This window comes from Paramormyrops kingsleyae, chromosome 9, assembly GCF_048594095.1.
Source record: "Paramormyrops kingsleyae isolate MSU_618 chromosome 9, PKINGS_0.4, whole genome shotgun sequence".
NCBI classification, from domain to species: domain Eukaryota; kingdom Metazoa; phylum Chordata; class Actinopteri; order Osteoglossiformes; family Mormyridae; genus Paramormyrops; species Paramormyrops kingsleyae.
Window position 1 is genome coordinate 22,990,590 of NC_132805.1, and position 11,958 is coordinate 23,002,547.

The 11,958-nt window shown below is 40.1% G+C and overlaps 1 protein-coding gene across 1 annotated transcript; it reads left to right on the forward strand.

Annotated features, from left to right (window-relative positions):
• The first annotated feature begins 136 nt into the window (after window positions 1–136).
• LOC140592512 (uncharacterized) lies at window positions 137–2,291 on the forward strand. The gene is made up of 8 exons (XM_072715909.1): window positions 137–215; window positions 305–421; window positions 575–651; window positions 747–899; window positions 989–1,049; window positions 1,725–1,853; window positions 1,961–2,053; window positions 2,141–2,291. The coding sequence occupies exons 2-8, from the start codon at window positions 305–307 to the stop codon at window positions 2,225–2,227; spliced, it is 717 nt and encodes a 238-aa protein (XP_072572010.1). The 5' UTR covers window positions 137–215; the 3' UTR covers window positions 2,228–2,291.
• Window positions 2,292–11,958: the final 9,667 nt, after the last annotated feature.

The window sequence follows — 11,958 nt, forward strand, 5'->3', positions numbered from 1 at the left end:
GAGTTAAACATATTAAGCTCTTGATTGACTAAAGATTTCAACTATTTAATAAAATATGACTATATTCTGAAGAAAAAAACCTCACAAAATGTATTTGCATTTTGTATGCCAGGTTTGCATTTCAGTTATACTGGAACCTGGATGAATGGTCCATCTGTTTCCCAAGTCAGTGGTTTCAATCAGATCAACAGAACTGTGGTGTCTTTGTGTGCACGGTATGTATAATTATTTTAAAAATATCTAATTATTTACATTAATGTTTCTGTTTGTAATGTTATTGATCCGGAAATTCAATATGTGACAGATGGCAGAAATGGAGGTCAGAGGAATGTTTGTTGAGACAGAAACACTGAAGATGCCTCAGCTAAAATATCTTCGTCAGTACCACGCTACATCCCTCATAAAAGACGGAGTAATCCAGGTGAGATAGAGTCCCAGGTTAGGTTCTTAATATTGATAGATACTGTACAAATAATTTTAAATCACTTTTCTGTTTCAATGAAATGGGTAACAAACATGTGAGCTGTGCATCAATCATTCTGTACCATTGTGTTTATGGGTGTCTTGTTACCAGGTTAAAAAAAGTAGAGCCGAAGTTTGCATGGCAGCTGCCTTGCATGTATGTACATTTCAGAAGTTAGCAGTAGAAGGGTAAGAACATTCAATTATACACACTACATTTTTGTAAAACTCTCCAGATTATTTTACCTAATGTTTGTCTTTCAATATTAATTTCACACCAACAGTTCATTGTATCCCGAGGTCACTGTGCTAAGCTGGGTTCAATGTGACCATTGCAATGGATGGCTACACACAGACTGTGCTGGTGTTCAGGAGAAGAGTCTAAAAGGTAGCTTTAACTGCGGCTGTCAATTGCCACTTCAGAGATCCTTTGACAGGTATGTAAATACCATACACAAAAGTTTCTAACAATAATAATAAAATTGTGTAAGACTGAAAACATGATAATGAGTAATAATGTGTACAGAACAAGAGTCGCTCTGCAGCAAAAAGGTATTGGAGGCCTTATTGAAGACAGTGGAATTGTGGTAAGCTGGACTATACATCACCATGTTAAATATTATATGGATTTCACAGAAACTTTGTCTCAGCAAAATATAGTTTTCGTTTTGCTACTTAAATCCATGAGCAGGAGAACATATCCCATTAAATTACAGTAATAACTGAGGTTTTAAACTTCCCTTTTTCCACTGAAACAAAACTGTACTGTACCGTAACCTCTTTGGCATACACAGAAAAAAATTGTGACACAGCAGAATACAGCTGTCCCAACAACATTGTTTCTGTACATCATTGAAAACTTACCATAATCTACTGTCACAGTATATTCACAGAAAAGTAATGCAACCAGCAAAATACTGTTAAATTACAATGTATTTTTATATTGTGAGGGTTGCCTGCTCTCACGCATCTGACACTCACGCTTTCTGACTCACACTCGTACAAGAAATCTTACAGCAAATCTATACAATTCCTTTATAAGTCTAAAAAAATAGCTACATCAAAACCATTGCAGTAGTTTGCAAACCCTATAGATTATTTACAAGGCAATAAACTGTTAAATACATATAAATGCATGTGCACGTATGTACGGTCTTGTCTTGAATTGAAAATCTCACTCCAGCCAGCCGATTGAAGTTGGCAGCCCTGCAGTGGGCAGTTACAGCATCAACTGTTAGTGTTTTTAATGTTGTTTTCTACAGGATTTACATGATGCATTGCTGTCAAGACAACAGAGATCATGTCGGATGTATCTATGGGAGCATCCAGAGACTTCCCTGAGACTCAAACAGCTATGCAAACCAAGGTCTTTATTCTTCAGTGAAGATGATGTAAGTGATTTAAACAAGAGTCAGGTAAAATTGGTTTCTAAAAACTGAAAACTAGGCTCATACATTTTCTACACTCATTGCAATGTAATGTCGTATCTGTTAAACAGACCAATCAGCTGGCTGAGAAAATCAAAAGGGCTCTGAAGCTCAGTGATGACCCAGACATGGTGAACTTCATGTTTGATATCATGATTCCTGAGGTAATACAAAAATGCACGAAAAAATATAATTCTGTATATTAGATAAAAGAAGCTCAGACTATGCTTAACTTTGTTATCTGTTTTAAGGTCACCATCAAAATTCTGATGACCCATGAAGGCTTTTGTCGCTACAAAGCTGAACTCTGCCTTCAGTCTGGAAATTTAACACCATGAAAAATGCATGCAGAAAACTTATAATACTGAATTTAATAAAACGTTTGTTACTGTTTTTCCACAATATTTGTGCATCGTTCCCTTTATTTGTTCGATAAAGCAAAGAGAGACCTGTGACTGTTAAACCCTAATGTAATGGTTGTGATGTTAGTCTCTATGTTAATGACTGCTAAATGAAATCTAGTGGGTTGAGAAAATACAGCAAATGGTTCATGAAGCTTAATTTGATCATCACCACTCTCATGAGAAGAGCACCTCAGCACCTGTTTATAGCTAACAAACTGAGAAGGGTCTGACTGCAGAAAACTGGGCAACCTCTGCTAGGAGGATCTCCACTGTGGGGCCGCATATGACGTTAGGCAAACTTCAGGAACACTGGGCTAAATTATAGAATATTATTATTGTCATTAATGATAATAATAATAATAATAATAATCACTACTGGCATTAAAACCAGCAAATTTCTGATTGCTGGCACAGAACCCTAGCCTCAGAGCCACAGAGAGAAAAAAATTACAAATTTTATTAGCCTACAAGTGAGTTAATCTTAAATTCACATTTCGGATATGTGTATTTTCAGATCTCTCTGGTAAGGACTCAATTATGGATATATGGACCTGGAATTCTAACTAGTAAAAATGTAAAGTAAAATTACAGTTCTTAATAATAATTTTAAAAATATAGAGCTTTACACCATAACTTTTTACTAGTAAAAATTTAATGTAGGAAATGTGAGGCAAAACTGCAATTTCTCTTTTGCAGTTTCTTCTAGTAGGAATCAAGTTATTTCGACTAAGCCTTAAGCTATTGAAAGACAATTTGGCCTGCCATATACGCATGGCATTTTAGTAAATGCTGTAATAAAAACGCCTCTGTAATTAATTTGTGCATGCAACATATTGATTGCATTGTAATTACCCTTTTAAACCCATCTAGCGTGACAATCTGAAGTAACTGGCATGTACCACTAGGGGGAGCGTCTTTGGAATAGCTATGATAGCTTTCGTTACACATCAGGTTTTCAATCGTTTTTTATTAATGAATGGTAGATATTGCATTCACGTTCTATCAGCAGTGTAATGCTTACAGCGTTGTGAAAAATACGCTTATACAAAGCGTTGGACTATGAGTGCGCTTCCAGACATCGTATTCCCCCCGCAGCGTGACAATCTGAAGTAACTGGCATGTGCCACTAGGGGTAGCGTCTTTGGAATAGCTATGATAGCATTCGTTACACATCAGGTTTTCAATCGTTTTTTATTAATAAATGGTAGATATTGCATTCACGTTCTATCAGCAGTGTAATGCTTACAGCGTTGTGAAAAATACGCTTATACAAAGCGTTGGACTATGAGTGCGCTTCCAGACATCGTATTCCCCCCGCAGCGTGACAATCTGAAGTAACTGGCATGTGCCACTAGGGGCGCGTCTTTGGAATAGCTATGATAGCTTTCGTTACACATCAGGTTTTCAATCGTTTTTTTAATCAATGAATGGTAGAGCAGTGTAATGCTTACAGTGTTGTGGAAAATACGCTTATACAAAGCGTTGGACTATGAGTGCGCTTCCAGACATCGTATTCCCCCCGCAGCGTGACAATCTGAAGTAACTGGCATGTGCCACTAGGGGCGCGTCTTTGGAATAGCTATGATAGCTTTCGTTACACATCAGGTTTTCAATCGTTTTTTTAATCAATGAATGGTAGAGCAGTGTAATGCTTACAGTGTTGTGGAAAATACGCTTATACAAAGCGTTGGACTATGAGTGCGCTTCCAGACATCGTATTCCCCCCGCAGCGTGACAATCTGAAGTAACTGGCATGTGCCACTAGGGGCGCGTCTTTGGAATAGCTATGATAGCTTTCGTTACACATCAGGTTTTCAATCGTTTTTTTAATCAATGAATGGTAGAGCAGTGTAATGCTTACAGTGTTGTGGAAAATACGCTTATTCAAAGCGTTGAATTATGAGTGCGCTTCCAGACATCGTATTTCCCCCGCAGCGTGACAATCTGAAGTAACTGGCATGTGCCACTAGGGGTAGCGTCTTTGGAATAGCTATGATAGCATTCGTTAAACATCAGGTTTTAAATCGTTTTTTATTAATGAATGGTAGATATTGCATTCACGTTCTATCAGCAGTGTAATGCTTACAGCGTTGTGAAAAATACGCTTATACAAAGCGTTGGACTATGAGTGCGCTTCCAGACATCGTATTCCCCCCGCAGCGTGACAATCTGAAGTAACTGGCATGTGCCACTAGGGGTAGCGTCTTTGGAATAGCTATGATAGCTTTCGTTACACATCAGGTTTTCAATCGTTTTTTTAATCAATGAATGGTAGAGCAGTGTAATGCTTACAGTGTTGTGGAAAATACGCTTATTCAAAGCGTTGGACTATGAGTGCGCTTCCAGACATCGTATTCTCCCCGCAGCGTGACAATCTGAAGTAACTGGCATGTGCCACTAGGGGCATGTCTTTGGAATAGCTATGATAGCTTTCGTTACACATCAGGTTTTCAATCGTTTTTTTAATCAATGAATGGTAGAGCAGTGTAATGCTTACAGTGTTGTGGAAAATACGCTTATTCAAAGCGTTGGACTATGAGTGCGCTTCCAGACATCGTATTCCCCCCGCAGCGTGACAATCTGAAGTAACTGGCATGTGCCACTAGGGGCGCGTCTTTGGAATAGCTATGATAGCATTCGTTACACATCAGGTTTTCAGTCGTTTTTTTAATCAATGAATGGTAGAGCAGTGTAATGCTTACAGTGTTGTGGAAAATACGCTTATTCAAAGCGTTGGACTATGAGTGCGCTTCCAGACATCGTATTTCCCCCGTAGCGTGACTATCTGAAGTAACTGGCATGTACCACTAGGGGTAGCGTCTTTGGATGAAAAACAATAGCATTTCATTGCCATAACTTCTTTGTTTTGTCATTAAGTAACAGTAGGAATCACGTTCACATCTTCCCACGTGTTATGTTTCCATTAGCCTAATAAATACGACAAAATGATGATTAAGAACAGAACTCCCACTGACACTTAAATTGCTAATGTTTGAATATTGGTTTGTTTTGGACGAATATACCTTCAGTGGCAGCTGTACTGCAACGGGACAATCCGCCAAGTCAGACTGCACTACGAGACACTGCCAATACGTGCATGCCAGACGTAACAGTACAGTTCTGCGCTGTCCCGTGACAGTGCAGCGCTGTCCCGTGACAATGCCGGCGTAGTCACGAGACACTGCCTTTACGTGCGTGACACTGCCATGTAAAACGTAACGGTACAGTACACTGTCCCGTGACAGTGCCGGCGTAGTCACGAGACACTGCCTTTACGTGCGTGACACTGCCATGTAAAACGTAACAGTACAGTACACTTTGTGCTGTAACCCCTTCTCCCATATAGGTTACTGAACACTTTATTAGGAGTTTACAAGTACTTCACAGTACAGGTTACTTTCATTAAAAATCAAGTATATACATAGTTAATTGGAAGATTCAACTTATCGTCAAATCCCAAAACTTCTGAAGTTTCACTCCACGCCTTCTCCCTTCTACTATTATCCTTGTAAAAAGGATGTCTGGGGTCGTACACAATTCCGTGTTTCTCCACCTCCAAAATGAATTTTTCCTAGTCCATGATGTGACGAAGAATTGGCGCATGCGCTCTGTGTTGCGTTCTTGATCCGTATCCGTCAAAAATAGACTTGATGCGCATCTCGACGGACTGCCGGATGCGTGACGGAACAGAGACGTAGCGGAGACGCAACGCAGCGGATCTGGTGTAAACTGATGCATTGACTTTATTGGCGGCGATTGCCTGCGGCTGCCGTGTCGGAAACGCACCGCAGCGGATACGCATCCAGTGTAAATCAGGGGTTACGCAGACATCCCATTTCAAAATGGCGGCACCGAAGGGGCGCCTGTTATTTCAAATAAACCCTTTAACCATAACGTTTTTTAAGTAATGAAGCACTTTTCTGCCAATGTGAATAATAAAGTAAAGCGCCCTAAGCATTTCGACAAGAATCAAGGAATAACGCGGGTAATCCTTGTTAAAATAAGCATATGGCATTAACCCAGAAGCGGAGTGGCTATTTGCATATGCCACAGCATGCCGCACTGTCGTACTGAAAGTAGCGCAGTCTACTGTTTTAAACTAGAAATAATTCTCTTTAACATGAATGTACTGTTTTAATACACTGTCTGATAGTGTATGTGAATAGACTAGACAATACATTTTAGGGCCGAACTCATGTTTTAACAAAATGTGGCGTCGACGATACTGTCGTACTAATGTTTTAAACTAGAAATAATTCTCTTTAACATGAATGTGCTGTTCTTAATACAATGTTTAATACAATGTATATGAACAGCCTAGACAATAAGTTTTAGGGCTGAATTTCATGTGTTTTAACATAAGGTGGCATAGAAGAACCAACCCTGAAAAACCCCGAGCATCAGCCTTGGGTACTACTTTTTCAGACCACCAGTGGAGGGGTATCCTAGAGTTAGACATGGGCTCTTGCACTGTAAGCTGCTTTATAAAGCTCATTTTACCAACGCTAGGCTGTCTAAAATAACCCCTGCAGATGTGTCGGTTGCAATAGGCGTGGGGCCCCTAGCGGGCTGCTTCCACATGTTTTCGGATCTGTCCTTGATTATCTGAGTTCAGGACAGACATATTCAAAATCATCGTGCAGACCCTCAACATAGTTCTATCTCCTAATCCTCTAACACCCCTGTTCGGCATTCCAACATCCAATACCATGACACCCTTACTGGTTGGCATCTCATCCTTTAAAAATGGAGACACACCACCCCCTCCAACATATGACGGGTGTATACAACAAGTTTTACGACCTATATATCTTGAAATGTTATGAATTTCATTGCAGAGGTCCTCCTATCTAGTACTTAAAAGCATCAGTCTCCTCTAGTGTAAGAATTTGGTCTTTGATAAACCTCAGGACAGGGCCCCAAGTCTTATGAAAGGTCTTTAAGGACCCTCCAATTCTGGTTGCCGTTAGGGGTATGGAGATACATCTTTTGCACAAAGTGTCCGCTTTGAAATAAATGAAACAGATGATTCTTTAGCGGGTTATACTTGACAGTTAGGATTGTGAATGTTTTCAGGGTTCAAGTGGTTACCCTTTGTTAGACATAGTGAACATTTAGCAATAATGACACTATGTTGTTGAGGCAGATCATTTAATTAGAATGATTACAAACAAATAAAAAATATTCAAACATATTTTTGACCAGAGTCAGTTACATTCAGTGCGCAACATCTGTCGGTACATGCTTGTCCCTCATCATATCCCAGAATGCTTGAGCAGCTGCATCTACATCATTACTGTATTCATTGACCATAACACCGCGTATCAATTCATCCATTTTGCTATGTATGTCCCTCTCATTTTTCAACTTATTTAAAACTGTATCAATAACCCTCTGAACCATTGTGGGAGATGTCGGAATTGGGTTAAACCTCAAGACCCCCTTCACTACAACATTTTTCAACCACAGTCTACAGTTTTTTGACCACTTTTCAAAACTGTCAAAAAGGTATTGCGGTTTTGGATTGTCGAGACATGAGTGCTGCTGTGGGTCTGAGCAGAATGTGGCACACGCCTTACAATTCTCCTCTAGGTTCTTGTCTATTATCGTATCCAGAATCCATACCACTACTCCTATAATAAATTGTATAACATTCAGTGGTCTCATGCTTTCATCCCCGTTGTCTTCCACCGTTGATGATGCCAGCTCTGTAAATCCCTTGTTGACATGCCTAACAATCTGTGCAGCCATTTCTGGGGTATGCCATCCATTCCCTGAAACTGAGAATATAAACACATTCAGACTTTGTCCAATTTAAAACAAAAACAAAAAACACCAGTACGGTAAAGTAGGTACACTCACCATTAAAACTATCAACACTTTTTCGCTTAAGGTTGTCCATCTCCTTCAGGGATCCATCTCCGAGGTCTGGTGGCGGATTGCCCCTCTGGGGGCGGTGGTGCCTAGATCTCGGAGTATAGAGTATATATGGGGAGTGTGAATGTGTGTACGGCGTTCATTTCTGTGTCTTCATGTTGGGCGAACGGGTGAATATTTGTTTATGTGTGCATGAGGGTGGGAACGTATGCTTGTGTATGTGTACGCCTGTTTGTCTATACGTATGTGTCAGGTTGGGTCTTAGACTCCACCTGAAATAACATCTCAGGCTCTATTCCCCCCCGCCACACTCCCTGCTGGTGGATGAGGCCCCCGGCTGCCGATGCGTTGGTGGTTCTCGAAGTCCGGGGCTGGATGCTCTGGTGTGTGCTGGCTCACTCTCGGCGGTTGCCTGCCGGGGCCTGGCCCTTCCGGCTCTGTCGGGGCCCTGGCTGGGGGGTGGGGGGGCCCTTGGATCTCTGGGCCCGGGGTCCGGTCTGCCCTGGTGTGGCCGGCCACCGGCGGGGCCTGCGTGCTCGTCGCCACGGCCCCCTGGGGCTCCTGTGATGTGGCTGCCGGATGGCCCCCCTCCGGAGCGCTCCTCTGCCCTTAGCTCGGTGGGGGCTGCAATTGTCCCTGCGGTGGTCCTCCTGGGGTTCCCGTGCCCTGGGGGGCCTCTGGATATCTGGGGCCCGGGTCTCCTCCGTGTCGACTTCATGTCCTGGGTGGGCGGGGCTGTGGCTCCCCACACACACTACTAGACAATTACATGGAGAAACCTTAGGAACACCAGCGCGCTAACACACAGGTGTACACACAGGTGCTCACGGACACATGCTCACGGACACACACTGTCTTGATCGGCTGTTGTTTCTGGGCATGGGTTGTAAGGCTGGTTGTGTGTGCTGTTCAACAACATTTAACGTTTGATGGTCGTTGTGATTAGTACAGATGTTGTATGTTGTCTTTCTCTTTTCAACAGACATGGAAGCAGATTATCTGTTTTGTTTTTTTTTGTTTTTTTTCTCTTTTGTTTTTTTTCTGTTTTCTTTCCATTCCTCTCTCTCCCTCTCTCTCTCTTCCCTCCTTCTCCTTTGTCCCCCCCCTCCCTCTCCTTCTTTTGAGGAAGTAAATAAAAATATAAAATAAAATAAAAAAAAATAAATAATAATAATAATAATAAAATAAAAGATAACTGCAAGCAGTGACAATCGGGTCCAAAGCAAATGGACAGAAGCAATGAAGAGGAATGAAGTGAATGGCATAAGATTAGAAGTTCACTAATTATTGTAAATGAAGTACAGACTGTAATTGATGAGCAATGCATTTAAATAGTCAGAAAATAGGAAATGCTACTATGAGATGATACCTAACATTTGAACATTACTGTAGAAATGTTTATCAAGGTACAATAAAGGGAAAAGGGTAGATGAGAAACAGAAGGGATATGTGGTGACTAGTTGTTGGAGAAATATTGCAATTGCTGCAGTGTACACAGGCTGAAGTATCATTGAAGTTTGATAGATTTCTAAAAGTTAAATGGCAGTAATATATGAGATTAAAAATATGGACTTAGATGAAGGGAACGGTGATTAATATTTAAATGTTTAAATAAACAATAAGGAGATGTCAGCTGCATTAACCAAGGTTGGTCTTAGACATATTATGACGGTGGCTAAATTGTAAATGAAGTGCAGACTGTAACGGATTTCCAATGCATTTAAATAGACAGAAAGTAGGAAAATGGTAGATGAGAAAGAACGGACATGTGGTGACTAGTTGTTGGAAAAAATTGAAATTGCTGCAGTGTACATCACTGAAGTTTGATAGATTTCTAAAAGTGAAATGGCAGGAAAATGAAAGCAATTTAATAATATGGACTGAGATGAGGGGAAAGATGATTAATTTTTAATATTTCATGAGAAATAAGCTAATTTCAGCTGCATTATCGAAGGTTGGTCTTAGACATGTTATGACATTGGCTAAATTGGAAATGAAGTACAGACTGTAACTGATGGCCAATGTTTTTAAATAGTCAGAAAAAGTAGAAAATGCTTCTATGATAAGATAATACCTGATATTTTGAACATTGACTTTGATATGTTGATTAAGGTACGATAAACGGAAGAGGGTAGATCAGAAACAGAAGGGACATGTGGTGACTAGCTGTTGGAAGAAATTGCAATTGTTGCACTGTTCACAGCCTGAAGTATCTCTGAACTTTGATACATTTCTAAAAGTGAAATGAAATGAAAATGTCAATGATCTTTGAAGGTTTGATGAAAAATAAAGAAATTTCAGCTGCATTAACTATGAGTATATTTTGACAGTGGCAGAAGCGCCCCCGTTTAACCGAATGTCACCAAAGTTAGATGGTCTATTCATAGTCCAGTGCTACAGAAGTGAGTCAAATTTTGTGAGAATTCGATGAAGTATGAATGAGGTTTAGCAGACTTAATGAATTCGGTATGGAAATAGTGAGGCCAGCAGGTGGAGTTAGCACTACATTTGATAATTGGTAGTATGCAGTCCCTGGTGTGGCAGTTTGACTACTGCCATTAGCAGAAGCAGCCTTAGTAGAACAATATAAGACACAATATATAACCATTTGCTGAAGTGCCTCAGCCCAAAAGAATTTGTTTTTTGTGTCAGATGGTCTAAGTAGACGGTAGAAATAGGCACCTGCATAACTAATATTTTAAGTCTAGATCATACAAGTTAAGCTTACTTTACAGTACCTCAGTGAACACATGCCGTCTTGTATATTAAAAAAACAACAGTGGCTTACTGCATTTGTAAAGTATTCTTCTAGACATGAGAAGCCCTGAAAGAATTTAATGCCATTAATGAAATACAGGATGAACTCCACCTGCTGGCTAATGTATAAAAAAAATCCAAAAAACTGCAATATAAATAGAGCACCATCTCCACCTACTGGCCAATTTAATACAAAAAAGCAAAAAATCTGCAATATATACTGCCTGGCTTATAATTAAAATCTGATAATTTTCTATAAGTCAAATAGCAGAAAAATGAAAGGAGCTTAATAATATGGACTGAGGTGAAGGGAAAGTTAATTCCTTGAAAGTATTATGAAGGATATTTCAGCTGAATTAGCCAAGGTAGGTATTAAACATAATATGACAGTGGCTGTACCGCTCCAGATTGACTGATCGCCACCAAACTTGGAAGATTTGTCTGTAGTCCAGTCATACAGAAGTGAATCAAATTTTGTAAGGATCAGATGAAGCATGCCTGAGATTTAGCTGTTTGAATGAAATGGGAATGGAAATGGTGTGGCCAGAAGGTGTAGTCAGCGCTCCATTTTAGAAATGATATTAAATGCTTTCTGACTTTCTCATTTGTAAATGAAGTCTGATAATGTTGTATAAGGCAAATTGGTGAAAAATGAAAGGAAATTAAAAATATGGACTAAGGTGAAGGGAAAGGTAACAATTCTTTGAAGGTTTCATGAGGAATAAGGACATTTCAGCTGAATCTGTTAAGGTGGCTCTTAGACATAATACAACATTGGCTGTAGTGCCCTCATTTGCCCGATCACCACCAAACATAGATGGTCTGTCTGTAGTCCACTCCTGCAGGAGACAGTCAAATTTTGTGAAGATTGGGAGAAGCATGCCTGAGATTTAGCTGTTTGAATGAAATGAAAATGGAAATGGTGTGGCCAGCAGGTGGAGTCAACGCTCCATTTTAGAAATGCTATTTAATACTTTTAGGCCTTCTCATGTTTAAATGAATTCTGATAATGTTCTGAGGCAAATGGGTGA